The 18,918-nt window shown below is 40.1% G+C and overlaps 1 protein-coding gene across 1 annotated transcript in view; it reads left to right on the top strand.

Annotated features, from left to right (window-relative positions):
- The window catches only part of CNTNAP2 (contactin associated protein 2), a 1,119,128-nt gene that overhangs the window by 1,025,489 nt on the left and 74,721 nt on the right, over positions 1-18,918 (top strand). Inside the window, exons 19-20 of the mRNA XM_069859729.1 lie at positions 11,078-11,323; positions 12,739-12,872. Of these exons, the coding sequence (XP_069715830.1) occupies positions 11,078-11,323; positions 12,739-12,872 (380 nt within the window). The remainder of the gene's footprint in view (positions 1-11,077; positions 11,324-12,738; positions 12,873-18,918) is intronic.

Genomic DNA, 18,918 nt, shown 5'->3' with positions numbered 1-18,918 from the left:
GCACTGAGTCACGCAGAGGTATTCATGCTAGCATGGGGATCTCTTATCACCACGTTTTGTGCCATTGAAACATGGCATCAGACCTCTGCTGTAAATATCAAAAATATTCCAGGCTAAAAATATCCCCCTAAATCCTTAAGATTTTATATACGAAATGCAGATAACCAATTTTGTATCTGTTAGTGCTGAAAACTGATGTACTCATCTAGAACATCCCCAGCTATGATTTAGTTTGGGAGACTTCACAGGGCTTCTCTCTAGAGGATCTAGGACAACTTTCTGCAGCCAGCTCTCCACGGGACAATTCTACACAGCCAACTCTCCTAAGGATTTTGAACTCCATTAATGTCATGGTTACTGTAGCCAAGGCTGCACTTGATCTTCACATTCCTCACCAGGCCTTCCTTGTTGGTGAGAACAAGGTCCAGCATAGCACATCTCCTCTTGCTTTTCTATCACTTGGAGAAGGAAATTATCATCAAGGCATTACAGATCCTCTTCGATTGCTTATGTCCTGCTATGATGTCCCTCCAACAGATATTGGGGTGGTTGGAGTCCCCCATGAGGACTAGGGTTTGCAAGTACAAGGCTGCACCTATCTGTCTATAGAGGACCTCATCTGCTCAATCTCCCTGGTCCTGTAGCAGACTCCCATTATAAGGTTGCCTGTCCCTGCCATCCCTTTAATTCTGACCCACAGGCTCTCAGTTGGTTCCTCATCCATCTCCAGGTGGAGCTTCATGCACTCTAGCTGGTCATTGACATGGAGGGCAACCCACCCTGCCTCATCTCCCTTGCCTATCCTTCCTAAAGAGCCTGTATCCTTCCATTCCAACACTCCAATCATAGGATCTATCCAACCATGTTTCCATGATGCCAATGACATCATAGCCCTGCTGGAGTGTGCACATCTCTGACTCTTCTTGTTTACTCCCCATGCTCTGTGTGTTTGCATAGAGACACTTATAGTGAGCCTCTGATGAAGCTGGCTTACTGGCTGGAAATCCTTTGTGTCATTCTTCAGGTGCTCTCCAGCTGCCCTTTGTTCGTTCTCCAGCCTCTGGGCATCCATAGCTGGCACAGGCATCAAACTGGTAGGAGTAGGATAGATTGAGGTTCCCCTCCCCTGGCAACTTTAGTTTAAAGCCCTTTCCACGAGGCTGGCAAACTTATCTCCAAAGATACTCTTTCCCTTCTCAAACAGATGGATGCCATAAGGCCCTAGCAGACCAGTTTTCTTAAAGCAAGTCCTGAGGTCTTAAGTAACTGAATCCCTGGCTGTGGCACCAGTCCTGCAGCCATTTGTGGATTCACCAGACTCGACTGGCCCTTTCAAACCACATCCCTTTGACTGGGAGGACTGATGATAAAACTATCTGAGCTCCAGAGCCCCTAACTGCTGCTCCCAGGTATCTGTAATCCTTCTTGATACCAATCAGACTACCATGAAACAACAGCAGTGAAGAGTAGTCAGTGGGCTGTACAAGTTTGATAGCCTCTTGGTGACATCCCTAATACAAGCCCCCAGTAACCAGCACACGTCTCTAAAGAGTGGGTCAGGTGGGTAAATGGGTGCCTTGGTTTCCTCTCAGAAGTCATCCACTACTACCACCCATTGTCTTTTTTTAGCTGCTGTGGTTGTTATATGAGGAGCAGATGGGGCTGCCTTACTCTGCTTCAGTGCCCCTCTAGATGTGATGGGTGTTTTTTCTTCAGCCTGCAGAGCAGTGAAGCGATTCTGCAAGGGCAACTCAGTTTTCAGCAGAAGCTTCTTCCTCCTGCTGGTCCTTGCCCTTGCAAGCTCCTATTCATCTTCATAGTTGCCCCCCTACTTTCTGTATGTGCTAGTCGGGGAGGTTTGGGCTGTTAGGTCATGGGCTGTGGGTACACTGCAGACTGCACTTGAAACCAGCTACCTGGCTCCTGAGAGCCTCCTTGATGCTACACAGCCTTCTTACCACCTCCTGCAGCTCAGCCACTTGCTGCAGGAGCTCCTCCACCTGCATATAGTTTTTGCAGGTGGCTCCCACCCCAGGAGAAAGGTCCAGGCACTTCCTGCAGTCTGAGGTCTGCACCACAGCCTCTCCCCTCAGCAGCTCCATCTACGTGGAGGCATTGGCTACTGCTGGGGTAGATGTTGCAGACCACCCAGTTGGAGTTGCAGCCTTTGCTCTGAGATCAGTGTCCACCATTCCGCCTGGGGATCAGGTAGGATGAGTGCCCTTGACCTGTGCAGATGGTCACAGAACAAGCCTGGGTGCTGGATTCTGTGTACCTCAGGACTCCCACTCGGCTAGCAGAATGCCCCCTTTCAATGAGGCGCCCTCCCTGTGTGCCTTTCCTTGCAAACTGCTGCACATTCTGGTTCAGGAAACCCCCTGAATGCCATGATCCCCAGTTCCACTGCAGCATGTGCCTGAGCTGACACTCATCACCTCTGCGAAATATCACAATACTGATATTTCAGTTCTTGTTTTCATTAACACTTTGACACTTTCTCCTCTCCAAAAGCTCAAAAATGTTTGTGAATATGTTTTTAAACCCTATATTCTCTGTTTTCAACCGATTCCATTCTTTATATCAAGGATGTGGTTGAATACAGCTCTGTCACTTCTGGTTTTCTAACACCACAGCATAAAATTGGGTGCTGTGACATTGGGTGAGTAATATGAGACAAGTAAGAATATTTTCCTTTGTTACCTTCACTAAGAATTCATGTCAGCTGCCAAGAAATAACAAGGTTAATGCTTTGCACAATAAGCTAGGACTAGGTTTCAATATTGAAGAAATTTTTCACTCTTCTGAATAAATCTTCCAGGCCAGGTAGCCTTGTTGATTTGATAATCAGTAGTACCTGACTTTTTAAGTCCTCATATTCAAACAAATATGAAATATTACCAGAAAAATATGCTACTAAGCAGAAGTGAAAGATATAATACACAGTCTTCTCTTCCTATTGATTTTAATTTACCACAGCAACCTTTTCTTATCCAAAAAATTTATTTTGATATTCAAGCCATTTCCCCATGGTAAACTTTTTTGGGGTTGGTTACGTACTGAAACTGCTAAAAGAAGAAGTGATAGGAAAAATCAAAGAAGAAAAGAACATCATTACTATAAGAAAATCACAATACAATGGTTCATAAGTAATAAACACATCTCTCAGTAAATCAGGACTCACACCTTGTGGATTCTTTTGCTCATGAATCCCTCCTTAGAGCCACTAAGTGATGGCTGACAAGAAATCTCATTGTCTTCAGCCTTATTAGCAGCAGATCATAATACAGTTGGTGTGGTAGTGGCTTGGAAATCACACTATTTTTATTTACAAAGACAAAAAGGTGCAAAATGCAGCCTAACATCTATTTTTACTTATTTTTGTTTTGTATTTGGGGCATATGTAATTGGCTTCACTTCTCCTTTCATTGCTCAGAGAAATTATTCTGAGGAATAGCTGCAGTGCTTCTGCAGTCCTATAGATTGCTTTCTGACCTTTCCCTGTCCTTTGCTTAAGCATAAATTCTCTCTTTTTTTTTTTTCCCACAGCTGTCCTATCATCATAAAAGCGTTTCTGTGAAAACAATTAATTTTTGTTCCTCTTGAAAAACAAACTCTTTCCTTCCTTTAAACAAAAATGCTGCAATGGCTATGCAGAGCATTTGGCAGCACTCTAATGGAGAGATCCCCCACAGAGAAAGTGTTCCTTCTTAAGGAATTGAAGTGCTGTGGATCTGCTATATGAGATAGATAGATAGATAGATAGATAGATAGATAGATAGATAGATAGATAGATAGATAGATAGACAGACAGACAGACAGACGGATGGATAGATAGATGGATAGATGGATGGTGCTGTGACTCATGTGCCTTTACGTGTGCTGAAAGGTTAAATTCAAAGCTTTCTAGATCCTATGTGGTTACTCAGTTTGCGTCAATAAACACCAAGAAGATAAGCACGGTGTATACACTTCTTTCATTCTTTGAAGTTAAGCTCAGATTCACAGTGTGAATTATTGCAATCCTTAGGCCAATACCTGAACTGAACTCCTTCATGTTTGTTTTTATATTTGCATGAACCCTGGAAGCTCTTACAGTAGTATTGTCATGGTCTGATTTCCTTCCTTTCTTGCTGCCTTCTCTACCTCAAAGGGAAAAATCATTTTTACTAGGCTGAGTGGATGCAAAAGAGACATAGCAGATCTAGTGCTATGGCGCATAGGTGAAGCAGCTCTGCACCCTTACACAGATTCTTAGAATGACCCTTTATCATCTCCAAATTCTGCCCTAGTAAGATCCGTTAAATTCCCTTTGTTTTGTTGGTTGCAGATACAATTTCTTTGCTGTTAGTAATGGAGAGGTGATTGTTCAAGTGATTTAAAGTAATGAACTTCTTTGTTTTCATTGTTCATAATCTAAGAATCTGGAAAATCAAGGCAGCACTCCCTCTCACCCACAAAAACATTCTGCTGAACACAACATGATTGTAATCTGTTAATCAAAAGTTGTATCAAAATTTTCCTTGGGGTGAGACTGTTAGGCTTTGGTCTGGTAAGTCTGAATACTGCGGTTAGGTGTTTTACTTGTAGATCAAACTTCAGGACTCAAGTCTTAACTTCTGTTGAGTAAATACATGTATTCACAAAAATATATATACCCTGTAAAGCTATTCCATTCTGTTGTACTGCCAATACTGCCTTATTAAATATGCACATTCATGTTCTATTGCTTTGAAAATTGCAGTTCACTTAAGTCACAGGAATACCTTTATTGGGGGAAAAAAAAATTTTTTTTCTTTTTTGAGCAAAAAGCACCTTCCCCATACCACTTACATATCTCAAAGAGGTATCTATCAAATTATAAACTGAACTTGTCAGCCCACTTCCCATCCATAATAAACTACTTATAAAATGCAAATATTTCTTATTCTGTATACAAATAGTAAATAAATCAGGGTAATAAGCTGAAAAATACTAACTTCTGGCTCAGAAAATGTGAGAAACTTTCAATTTATTTGTCAGCTAACTATAATAGGCCTGCTCTGGTGTCATTGCACACTGAATGCAGGTGGTTTATGAAAGATGAGTAGAGCAGATTCAGCAACATTGCTGGGTGCCAATGCAAAGGGAACTGAGAGATTTAAGATTCTCACAACAGACACACATGTGCACATCAGACACCTGAATGCTATTGGAGGAGTATTGGCATCTCACAATATGAGAAGATATTTATCCTTACAATAGGTCTGTGATATGAGAAAAATTTTTCGCTATGATAATGCAGAAAGTAAATGAGGTAATGAGGGAAGCAAGGAGCTGCTCGCTTTGAGAGTGGATATCTGTGGTACATGAAGGAATTGAAGCCAGGTATCACCTGTCAGAATTGTCACTCTGAATACTGCAAAATCATCAAATGGTAGTCTCTAATAATTCTCAAATGGCTCTTGCAAAGCTGCAGGTTTTTCTCTGAGGTTACCTAGACAGCACTTCCAAAGGCTCCCTGGTAGGAAATCATGGAACCTGGTCTGTTGTATATTTAACTTTACATCTATCCTCATCCATCATGTTTTATTTGATGGAGGGTTTTTAACCATTATGTATATTTCCATTAAAAAGAGAGATGGCTTTTCATTTAGATTCAGCAAAGAATACACAGAGCAGGTGGCCATTCCCTTAATCTGAGCCTCCTATCCTAGACATCAGTTCAAACAGCTGTAGCTATAGAATCATAGAATCATAGAATAGTTTGGGTTGGGAAGGACCTTAAAGATCATCTAGTTCCAAACCACCTGCCATGGGCAGGGACATCCCACTAGATCAGGCTGCCCAAGGCCCCATCCAACCTGACCTTGAACACCTCCAAGGATGGGGCATCCACAACTTCCCTGGGCAACCTGTTCCAGTGTCTCACCACTTTCATGGTGAAGAAATTCTTCTAAATTTAGTCTAAATTTTCCCCTCTCCAGTTTATACCTATTCCCCCTCGTCTTATCACCACAAGTCTTTATGAATAGTCCCTCTCCTACTTTCCTGTAGGCCCCTTTCAAGTACTGGAAAGTCGCTATAAGCTCTCCTCTGAGCCTTCTCTTCTCCAGGCAGAACAACCCCAACTCTCTCAGCCTGTCCTCATATGGGAGGTGATCCAGGCCTCTGATCCTCTTTGTAGCCCTCCTCCAGACCCGTTCCAACAGTTCCATGTCCTTCTTATGTTGGGGATTCCAGAACTGGACACAGTACTCCAGATGAGATCTCACGAGAGAGGAACAGAGGGACAGAATCACCTCCCTCAACCTGCTGGCCACTCTTCTTTTGATGCAGCCCAGGATGTGGTTGGCCTTCTGGTCTGCAAGCGTACAGTGCCAGCTCATGTTGAGCTTCTCATTGACCAGCACCTGCAAATCCTTCTCTGTTGAAAGATCTATAGTAATTTCACATCAGTGCAGAATGAACCTCTGTTGAGATTCTCGTGACATTTTTAGGCATGTGCACTTTGGTCCAGGTATAGCAAGACAGAATAAAAGGAACCAGCTTTATAGGACTGTTGTAAGAGGTTTCTTGTCCTGGGCTCTCTGTATAGATAACGAAGATAGAAATAATGCTTCCTGTCAAGGAGGTTCAGAGCTCAGCCTTACTTAGATATGCCAAACTGCTTCCTGGCAGAATATACCTGTCAGCACTGACTAGAGTGGCTTGAAAGTGCAATTTATGGGGTGGCTTAGCCCCATCTTCCATGGCACTCATCCTGTTCTGCTGAAGGTAGTGGGAAACTTTGTATCAATTTATGATTAGGCCCTATAGTGTTACATTATTTTACATATCCCCTGATTCTGATTGTCATTTCTTCAAGAAAGATTTCTTTATGTATAGTTCTGATGTATTCATATAGGTGAAGCAAACCTTCCATGAATTTATATTCTATTAACGTCAACAAGCAATTGCTATATTTTGATATTTTACTTCACACGTGGAAAATGCAGAGACATAAAAAATTATTACAAGTATGACAGCCAGAATATGAGTCTTGAAGATGTAGGACAAAACTTTTAAATCCCCACTTTTTAGTTTAACAAACTAAATACTGGGATCTTGACGGCAGAAAAATTGAGTGTGCTAACCAGATAAATGATAAGCATCACCATCTTCAGAGCACTTGAAGTAAATTCTCTCCCAGATCAAGAGCTGAGAGCACCTGACCCTTTACTGATACCCTATGGCCAGAATGTATCTATGCAAACAGTCTTCATCTTTGGGACCACAGCTTGGAAGTAGCTGCAATTTCTGGTGCTCTGTAGCACATTTGTAGCCACAAGCCAGACAGGTAAGCAGAATCATTATAAACGCCTGAGAAGAGAACTGACACTGACATTTCACTGATGTTAAACCAGCAACAAAGGAGAATCAAGTTCCTATTTATATTTTCTTAGGTATATCATACTGTCCCAGAAATGTCATGAGATTGTGGATTTTTTTAAGAGAAATGGGGTATTTGTAGCTATTTGGCTTTTTCCTCCACTCTTTTAATACTCCTGAACCCAGACATAATGAGAGTGTTACAAAAACGAAAGTAGCTGAGCGAGGAGAAGGAGACTGGGGAGATGACCAAAGAATTGTAACCTTCAAAATAAGTCTGTCAGTTCTGAGTATGCATTTTGTGTAGAAGTTTTGGATGAGCATTTGCTTCACTCTTTTTTGAACTAAAGCCAGTTTTATAAAATATGTGTAGTATACACTGGGGATATGCATCTTGCTTGATAAAATCACTTCTAGTCATGCGCAAAATCCTATTCTGGGTTCCCTTACAAAGCAAGCCCATACTGTATGTATTTGACAAGTCTGTCAACAGAGGATGACCGCACTGTATTTTGTTGTAGAAATAGGTACCGCCTTCCAAAGAAAACTGATCTGTTACCACTATATTCATTTCCCCAAGGCTTCTTTCTTGAAATAGCAGTTTATTGAGGAGCCAACCCTTCACAATGCCTTATGTCTGATCTCCCAAGACTCATCTTTTCAGATAGCATTTGAAATATTACAAAAGAAAGCAGAAGGCGGTGCATGGAAACATCATCCACATTTCAACAGCAGGGTTTGTGCTGCATTTTACACATTTTATTCAGGCACCTTGAACTGTTTTCTGAGTGAAGGACCTCAATATTCCTTTTATCAGAGCTTCAGGAAGATGATACATTTGTGACCTCCTAGTAGACAGGCCAACCTTCAGCATTTCCAAGTCATCTTATACCTGCATCCAATATAGAGAAAATTACCCTTTAGCTTTTCCAAACATTTCCTAATAGTTTAAATAGCTTGCTCCTGTGAGCTGCTGAGCCCCTCACAGCCCTGCTGCAAGGACTTCAACTTCATTCAGTAAGAGTGTAATCATGTGCATCAACCTCTTTTCTGAGCTGGAACTTGAGGGGATTCAATATCTTCCTGTTGAGGGCCTAATACACTCATGCAGCTGAAGTGAGCCTTCCTCTTATTCTTCCTCTTAAAAGAGGTGTTGTACATGTGAGGAGAATTTCAAGGGTCATTACAATAGCTTGTACACCTGTAGTAATACAGCTATTCAGAAAATTATTTTCTCAGTGCAAAACAAGTTAAACATAGAGAACATTCTAAGCTGTGTCAAGAAATCCTTTGGGGGGAAAAAAAGTCTTACCAGTTTAGAGAGAACCATTTACTTAAAGCTTTCTTTCTAGTAATGAACATTTAAAGTAGCAATTTATAACACGTAATGTGGTGGAAAATGCATTGCATGCTTTCGAGTTTAGCCCCAGAGCAGCACAGAGGTCAGGACTGAAAGTTTCAGTATTCCCAGTGCATGAGGCCCTGGGCAAGCATAGCACCAGGCAGTCCTGAAAAATGCTTCTAAAATAAAAGGCATGGCAAGCAGTAAACAGACTAGAGGCGAACATAGTTTTGCATTAGTATGCTGCATGCATACCCAGAGCCTCCACAGGGGCTGTGGTCCCTGCCAGTAGAGTGGCAGTGTCAAACAGCAGCCTGTCTGGCATGCAGGGGCTCTCTGCTCTGGATCTGGAGAGCAGCTCTGCTAGTGCTGCAGCAGCATAATTGTTAGAGCATCTGCCTAAGGAACAGCTTGCATGAGCCAGAAGCAGAGGTTGAAAAAGAATAAATTAGCAGTCATAGGAAAATTTTTAGGCCAGTCTTGCAAATACTCAGATCTACAGCGTATACTGCTTTGGATTTGTAAGTGCTAACACTTATTTTCTACACTGTTGTTAACAGCAGAAGGCATCACAGTTTTGGGAAGTATTTTCAGGATAGGGTCCCTCACTTTTATTCCAGGAATACTTATGTTTAGTCTACCACAAAATACAGTTGTTAAGCTGAATTGTCTCTCCCATAACTGTTTCAGGGTGATTTAAGGTTTCTCCTCTAAAATGGCAGTTATAAATGTATTAGAATGATCGAATTATTTATAGCACCTCAGGACCATAACTTGACCTCATGTTTCATACAGCTGCACAGTGACAATGACTATAATATTCTGGGGTTTGAAGAATTTCTATACCGTAACAGGAAAATATAAGACTTTTCCAGCACTAGATTTGTCAAAATTCTGGAAAGGAGCATCAATAGTGTCTGTTATAATTTTACCTGTCTTCTTATCTTTTCTTTGCTCAGCTACTCTGAGTAAAGTCTGCAGGCTCCTTTTGGACTTGCTCTGTATCATTATACTTATAAAATGGACATCGTCCTTCATATGTTTGAGATAAAGCCTTTACTTAGAACTCCAAATGCTAAAAGAAAATAAAAATAAAATTTCTTTTCAAATAATGGCAGTGTGTTGATTTTTCAGAGCTTTAGATAGACAATTTTTTACCAATCCATGGCAACTTTGCATAATGTAGAAAGGCAGTAAATGATGAAAGAATTTTTTTAAAGACTGGTTACTTCTTTAGGTATTGCTTATAAACATTCTTTAAATAGAGTACTTAAATGCTATGTTCATCATCTTTACTCATCATTCTTTAATACCTCATGAACTGTTCATAAACATACCTTCTTAATTGATTTCACATGTAATTTAAAAATTTCCTTTAATTATGTTGTCCCAGAGAGCAAAGCCTATCCAGAGCCACAATGATGCTAAGTGAGTGACTGCCGTAGAAAGCCAGTCCAGTGATTCCCAGTAGACTTAATGGTCTTATCTACCAATGGTAGGCAGCTGTGCCATGATTCCCATAGGAACTTGTGAAAGTCAGCCTTCACTGTAAGACTGTCAACCTTGAATTATGTTTTTAATGATAAGAAATAGGCAGGACTGCTTTATTATGAGAAGTAATAACAATTCTTTTTCAACTTAAAGTATTAGTTCTGCTAAAAGGTGGTTTATTTTCTGTCAGCAGTATTGACACGTGTAATTTTATCTCAGATTGGTTTGAAAACTTTGCCTGGGTAGCACCTTTTGGGACCAACAGTCCAGGTGTCTCTTGCATTGCTCCCCACTGTGTCAAGCTCCCTAGTTAAGTTTATCTCCCATGAGGGCATCCTGGTTATGCGATTCTCTTGAATGATTATGCTAGCAGTGGATACCTTCCCAGCGTTGTGTCAAATCCTATTTCAAATCTTTGATAATAGAACTGTCATCATTTCTTTGTGAGGTGCTCCCAAATCTGCTCAAATTTGCTAATCGGAATTGCCTATTCTCCTGTTCCTTGACAGTGTTTGCTTACAGTGTCCCTTAAATCTCTCTTCCTTGTATGTCCCTCTCTAGAGTGTTATCTACTGCAAGATTTCAATGAGAATAAATCTAACGTGTGGTTCTTGGAGTCTGTAGTATTCGTATGACACATAGGAATAGCCCTTCTGAGTGACCTAAAGGAAATTGTCTTTCGTTCTATGAATCCAGATACCTGCCAATAAAATGGAGATTATCCTTTTCATTCTCATTGGAAAATAGTGAAGATGTTGACCTAAATATTGGTAAAGTGCTTAAACAATGCAGCAGTAAAAATATGCACAGATTAGTACTGATCAAGTCAATAGTAATGTGTTTCATCCAGATAGTGTCAACATATTTGATTTCACTTTTTTTTCTCTTCTGTTCAAGATGTTGGAGCATTTTTTGAAGAGGGAATGTGGCTTCGTTACAATTTTCACTCCCCAGGGACTAGCATGAAGGATTTAGTTAGCCGGACACTTTTGAGTTCTACAGATCCTGAGGCCACAGAACCCAACTTCAACTTGAATAAAGAAGAGCTCAGCTTCAGCTTCAGTACCACCAAGTCCCCTTGTGTCCTACTGTACATCAGCTCCTATACCCAGGACTTCATGGCTGTGCTTGTCAAGCCATCTGGTAAGCAACTGCAGTAATGAGAAAATTTCTTCACCCTTGTCATGTAAATGTAAAGTACATGGGACATAAACTTGTAAACTGCTGTACTAGGTTTTGTCTTGATGTAACTGTTCAATTCAGTGGGGTTTCATTAGCCAACCCTCTCTCTGAAAACAACAGAGAAGAAAAAAATAAAACAAACAAACCCTTAAACTGCTGTAACAGTCAGATCCATGCTGTGAATTAGCATTATGGAGGGGACTAGCTGGTGTCCACATGCAGACACTTTAATCACTGAACTCACAGCAATATCATCAGTAGTCAGTGAGAAGTGTAATGTACTCTTCTTCTAAAAGTCTAGTTACCCACTGAGGTGGCTAAAATATGAATGCAGCAAAGTATATAAGGTCCTAAACATTTTGGTGATGGTTGAGGTTTGGTTATGGACCACTTTCTGTTACAGTGCTAAAAATGTATATAAAGTTAATATATTTTGATTCCAAATATTGCATTAGTGTCCCATGAAAATCATAATTAGTATACTTTTAATACCATTCTCTTCTATGGGATAAGTTAATGTGAGTATGCCCTTCACAGGGAAGAAAGAAGGTGCATGAGAGAAATCCCACATCAGACATTTCAACTATAGTTATAAAGGTCTAGGGCTGCTCTTTTCGGGCCGAATATTTCAGGGTTTGATGGATAATGGGGTCTGCATTTCCCTTTCCAAACATCCTTCCTTTTAATCAAATATTAAAATTTGTTTTGAAAAGCAGACACTGCATTTTTGTTTAGAAAAGAAAAATCTGTCTAGCAGTATGTCATGAATATCAATTAACCACTTTTGACTATACTTTTCTAACAATATAACCTGAGGTTTTCATTCCGCAATATATTATTAAATTTCTGTATAAGTCCAGACGGTCACCCGTCAACAACAATTAAATGTGAGAGCAAGAAAGTCCCTCGTGTAGATTATCCATCAGTGTTAATTTGTTGTAATTTTTCCCTTATCCATTGCATATCAATGGCTTATGCTTTAGAAAACTTCATGCTTTGCATAACTTCAAATAATTGTACTGCAGCAAGGATAGTAATCTCAACAATAAAGTGGCACTTGTTGTGCTCAAATTTGTACCAATTGTCCATATTGTTCAAGGCATAGCTCTGATTTGTTTGGCTTGCAGTCTGGAATGTTTACAAACTCTTTAGTTTTGAGATGCTGGTCATTGTCACACTTCTGGATTGTAAACTGGAACAGTTTTCAGTGCAATAGCTTTATAATCTCACACACTAGCTCTTCTGCTGCAGAGATCAGCTTTGAGAGCAATATAAGTGTAAAATCACAGCAGTTGCATGTGAAAATAAAGAGGGAAAAATAGCTGGTGAATAAAGATCAAAATATCTAAGGGTGCTTTTCACATTTCTTTCACTAGGGAATTTGCAAATTCGGTACAGCCTAGGAGGCACCAGAGAGCCATATAACATTGATGTTGACCACAGAAACATGGCAAATGGACAGCCTCATACTGTTAATGTCACACGGAATGGACGGGACATAGTACTACAGGTAAGTTGTAGGTTGTTTGTTTCCATTACTTGTAGCTTGTAGCATTTTCAATCTCAATGATCTCCATCTCTCTGAAGATACCAGTGCAAGTTAGGAAATAAGAAGTACAGTAGATGGGGTTCCACTTGCAAATCACACTCCTGGGAGTTAACAAAGCTATTTTCTCCCTCTATTGCATTGAGTCATTTTGTTCTGACACCCTTATTCTAGTGTGATGACAGCTGGGTTAATACAGGTGCCACTGTAGATGCTCGAGGGCATCAGAGACATCTGGGCTCGTAGGTAACATGGGACTTAGGATAAACCTGCACTGTTTTGGAGCAGTAGCTGGAATCCAGGAGGGATACCTTACAGCATCTAAAATGGCAACAGAGCCTGATGCACAGACAACTAAATATCATGCTGTAAATCCTGACTCTGCAAATGAGAGTGTCTTTAAATTTAAATTTACCCTGCAGTCCAGTGAAATTGGAAGATCAGTTCTGCAAAGATGAGCAGATTGCTTAAGTGTTTGTGTGACAGGAGTCTGAGGCAGAGAGTATTATTGAAGGCACATATATATATGGCTTATTTAGGTTTTGGTACAGCACATGCAGGAACTTCATTCTCAACATCTCAATTTATAAAACTTTGAGATAACCTAATACTATTTAAATAAGTGAGGGGACTATTGCAAGAAGCAGTCAGTGTTTCCAGGCTGCTCTCTCTCTGTGGTCATTACAGCACTGTTTTCATTTCCTGGTTGTCACATCTGCAAACATGGAGATTGCAGCAGGTTATAAGAACGGTTTTGTTTGCAGGAGAGTCAGGCGGATGGGACAGATTAACCTGGATTTGATAGCTCGTAAGAAGAAAACCAAAACCAATATCAAATAAAATATAAACCAGGGAAGTCTCATTGGGAAGCCAGTCAAAAGGTGAAGGATAGTAGCTGTGCCAGTATTATCTACCTACAGATTAAAATAGATCCCTGACAGCTGCGGTTTCAAGGCATCAATAGGAAACCTTTTCAGTGCATTACAATGTCATTTGACCAAGGCTCTGGGAAGTAGAATTGTCATAAAATTATTTGCAAAATGCCAGATAATCTTAAATATATACATATGTGATACATCCAAACACTTTTCACACTTCTGGACCTTGGGAGGTGTATATGTTGATACAAGCATCTTACTTGCATGCTGTTGCATTTGGACATATTTACTCTAATGCTAAATGCAAGCTAAAGAAGACCTACATTTCAATCCTCTTCTGCTGTTATAATGCTTCTGTTTGGGGGAGGTATAGCATGTTTCCTATGGAGCGTTAGCTGGCTGACTTAGGCAACTGTAAAACTAAATAAATAATTTTCTGAAGGGATTGGCTGATATGCCTTACCCAATTGGAAAATACACACACAGTTAAGTATCCCACCCTTGCATCAACATCTGGGGCCAAACAATATTTTTTCCTGGGGTTTTATGAGACTTCTACCTATCTAGCACTTTGATGAGCCAGAAATATTTTGGTTGGTGGTGCTATGATAGGGTAAAAATTTCTTAATCTAGTCTGTCTGTTTAAAACACGGCTGGTTTAAGTAATCGAAAGCAGCTACATTTAGGGCTTATTAAATGAGAGATGCACATGCAAGAATAGAGAAAGGAAGGACACAGAAATCCTGCCTCTGCTGTATCCTGAAACAGATATCAAATCTATCAATTTTCTATCAAATTTTGTTTACTCTCTATAAGGAAGTAGATTTTGTTACTTATCTGGTTGTGTTCTGTAAATGAGAGAACTGATATGAACAGAAATGGATCTGTTAAGTAGATTGTTCACTTGAAAATTAGTCCTGTTTTCAAATATAAAATCTGTGATGTCTGAAAATACAGAAATTATAAATACAATTTTTCTCAGTATACAGAAGAAAAATCATAAATTATGAGTTTTCTCTTGCAAATCTGAGCAATGAACATTTGAGTAGACTATTATTTCCTGCTAAATCCTTCTCCAACCTGATGAGCAGCTGGTTTGCTTGCTTTTAAAGAAGACAGCTTGCTTGCCAGGTGCTGTTGTTCACGCTTTTGCATCTCTACAGGGCATAAAAGTGTCACGAGAAGGATTTATTTCTCATCAAAGCTTCAATTCAAGAGCACTCAGTATTTTTGAGATCTTAACAGCAAGTTCACACTTAGAATACCTGTCTTTCTAACTTACTGTAATAACCCTGTAGTGCCAGAGAGATTTAAAAAAACTTCAGCCAGGCAATAAATTGCTACCATATCAACTACGTGAACCAGAGTTTTATCATGACTCTCGGGAGATTTGCTTATGTATAAATACAGTAAATGACTAATTTTTGAAGTCTATGAGACCTCACCTGATGCTGGAAGGCACAACACCACTGATTACTTACATAAAATCAGAGTTACTGTCCAATGAATCAGAATTTGAAATGAACATATCGACAATATTGCACATCCATAAGGTAAAAAATAAGCATAAGAACAAATATTTAGTGTGTATTGTTTTCATTAGAATTACATCCCCATTCTTACCATACTAAGAGAGTCAACACTAAAGGCAGGAGCAAAGAATCTGTCAAAAGGTTTTTCTATTTTGGTTTTCTACTTCACAGACTGCAGACAAATCAATAATTCATTCTGCATTAAATAACTAGTTCCCATTTGTGATACTACTGGTTTCTCAAGGATAAAATTCAGGATATACAGTTGATTTAGGTGTCAGAAAAACTAAATTACATGAATTCAGGGACAAATATCTATTTATTTTCTGTTGTTTCCATGAGGTGGGAAAAATTAACATTTGCTAATAAGAATTCCTCTCTCTCGCCTCTAGTGAAATACCAGAAAGCAGTAACCATGGCACACCTCCAAAGCTGCATCAGTTCACCTGTGACAAGAAAAAGCCCAGGCTGACAGATGGGGAATGCATTATCCCAGTAAATGACATTTCAAGAGCTGAGCTTTAGGTCATGGAGGGCAAGTTTTACTTTGTTTGACTTCATTAAAAGGCTTCATGCTTCAGCAGGGTATTTTCCATATCATAAAAACCAGGTCACTCTTTAGCAAATGTTCACGGTTGATTAATGCTATTCACACCTTGGTAAAATCTTCTTTTAAGAAAGCCAAGGACAAAATCTCCCTAACATAGGTTCTGATCCAAAGCCCATTGAAGCGAATGGAAGGTCTTCCGTTGTCTCCAGCAGGCTTTAAATTGTACTTTAAAGAACTCTAACAGTTGCATCCTTAATGTAAAACTCATAATTCTGCATCTGTGTGTGTCCTCAGAGTAAAATAAAGGTGGTACCTGGATCACAGATGTTTCTGTTCTGTTGCACAAAGCTTTGTTTCCTTAAAATGGAATGAGGGGGAGGAGGTAGAGAGAAAAACATATGATGTGCTTTAATTTTCAATGGAATAAAGCTGATAGTCAACAGACTTGGATAGGGTCTCTCAGTTCCTGCACAAAGATATTCTTGTAGATTCTCAACAGATCTCAAGTTCTTCATAACTGCTTTAAAATCATTTCTAGGGATGGGTTGTGCATCACAGCTTCTAATGCCTTCTTTTCTCCTGTAAAGGGTTAGACTTAAGAAAATTCTTCAGGACTCCCGTGTCCCAAACCCACCCATATACTTTCAGGACATCTATCAGCAGCCAGGGCACATCTGCTCAGAAAACTGTATGGAAGGATAGCTGACAGTTCTCTCTTTCAGGATAAAACAATACGGAGAACTGTGGTAGAGAGCCTATACTCAACAACATCATATACTCACAACGTTAATTGCTGTCTTCATTCTAAGTGAACTGAATTATGCGGCTTTATGGAAATCTAGACCTGAACTCATCTGTTCCTTAGATTGAGAATAATACAGCAAATATATTTGTACAGATATCCATTTTTCCAGCTTCATCAGAGGCAAGCAGTAGAAATACCCATCTTCTGTGAAAAATATTCAATGAAATATTTGACTTTTATCCAAAGGAAAATAAGAAAAAACAGGATTTTTGCAGGTCTACTCTCTTATTTCCATTTTTAACTCTGCACTACATGAAAAGAGATGACATTTGCAAATTCCTAGATGCTTAAAAAATGTAAATGATACAAAGTTAATTCAAAACTAATCTGAAGTACAAAATAAAATGGTAAACATAATAGCAGTAAAATAAAATGGGTGAAATGGAGCAAAGCAGTTTGCACATAATCCTAAGTTTAAATGCAGTGAATATATCAAAATTTTTTTATAATTATAGATTAAATTTTGGTCTTATTAAGGGGAGTGGGAACTTCCTCATAGACTTTAGTGAGGCTATAATTTCACCTCCTACCATTATCTTTGCTATAGAATCACACCCAATTTTGTGTTTCTTATATCTTGAAGCATCAACGGAATATGATCACTCTGTTTCAGCTCTTGCTTAGCAAAGGTCATAAAATTTCACCAAATTATTTTCTGAATCTAACCCAAAAAGTAATGATAGCAGTATAACATCCTAGTAGTCTAACTCTCAGAGAGACCTGGCTTCTACAGGCATGTCAATCAAAAGAGGAAGGTTAAAGAGAATGTACCCCCACTGATGGTTCGGATTGGTGACCTCATATAAAAAGACAAGGAGAAGGATAAGATATTTAACAACTTTTTGGCCTCAGTCATCTCTGATAACCACTCTCCTCAATCCTTCTGGATCATGGGACAGCAAGATGGTGACCAGGGTGGTAAACCCTTCCCATAGTAGAGGAGATCAGGTTCGTGACAACCTGAATAATCTGAACATTTATAAGTCTACAGGAATTGATGAGATGCATCCCAGAGTCCTGAGGGCATTGGCCTATATGGTTGCCAAGTCACTTTCCATGATATTTGAAAAGTCATGGCAATCAGGAGAAGTCTCTGGTGAGTGGAAGAAGGTTAACATTGTGCCCGTTTTTAAAAAGGGCAGAAAAGATGACCCTGACAACCACTGACCTGTCAGCCTCACCTGTGCCTGTGAAGATCATGGAACAGATCCTCCTAGAAGCTATGCTAAAGCACATGGAGGACATGGAGGTGATTAATGGCAGCCGGCATGGCTTCACCAGGGGCAAATCCTGTACGACCAAGTTAGTGGCTTTCTACGATGAGGTAACTACAGCAGTGGACACAGGAAAACCGAAGGATTTGATCTATCTGAACTTCTGTAAAGCCTTTGAAATGGTCCCTCACAACGTACTTCTCTCTAAATTGGAGATATATGGATTTGATGGATGGACCATTCAGTGGGTAAGAAACTGTTTGGATGGTTGTATTCAAAGAGCAGTGGTAAATGGTTCCAAATGCTGTCCCTCAGGGGTCTGTACTGGGACCAGTGCTGTTTAATATCTTCATCAGTTATATTGACAGCAAGATTGAGTGCACCCTCAGCAAGTTTGTAGATGACACCAAGCTGAGTGGTGTAGTTGGCACACCGGAGGGACAGGATGTAATCCAAAGGGACCTCGACAGGCTGGAGAAGTGGGCCTGTGAGAACCTCATAAGGTTCAACAAGGCCAAGTGTAAGGTCCTACACCTGGGTCAGGGCAATCTGCAGTTTCTGTACATGATGGGGGATGATGTAATTGAGAGCTGCCCTGCAGAGAAGGGCTTGAGGGTGCTGATTCATGAGAAGCTCAACGTGAGCCAGCAATGTGCACTCACAGGCCAGAAGACCAACTGTATCCCGGGCTGCATCAAAAGAAATGTGGCCAGCAGGTCGAGAGAGGTGATTCTACCAATCTATTCCTCTCTTGTGAGACCTAATCTGGAGTACTGTGTCCAGTTCTGGAATCCCCAACATAAGAAGGACATGGAACTGTTGGAACGGGTCCGGAAGAGGGCTACAAAGAGGATCAGAGGCCTGGATCACCCCCCATATGAGGACAGGCTGAGAGAGTTGGGGTTGTTCTGCCTGGAGAAGAGAAGGCTCAGAGGAGAGCTTATAGCGACTTTCCAGTACTTGAAAAGGGCCTACAGGAAAGTAGGGGAGGAACTATTCATAAAGACTTGTGGTGATAGGACAAGGGGGAA

This window comes from Phaenicophaeus curvirostris, chromosome 6, assembly GCF_032191515.1.
Source record: "Phaenicophaeus curvirostris isolate KB17595 chromosome 6, BPBGC_Pcur_1.0, whole genome shotgun sequence".
Classification (NCBI taxonomy): domain Eukaryota; kingdom Metazoa; phylum Chordata; class Aves; order Cuculiformes; family Cuculidae; genus Phaenicophaeus; species Phaenicophaeus curvirostris.
Note: the sequence above shows the minus strand (reverse complement) of the source record. Positions and strands in the feature narration are given on the sequence as shown.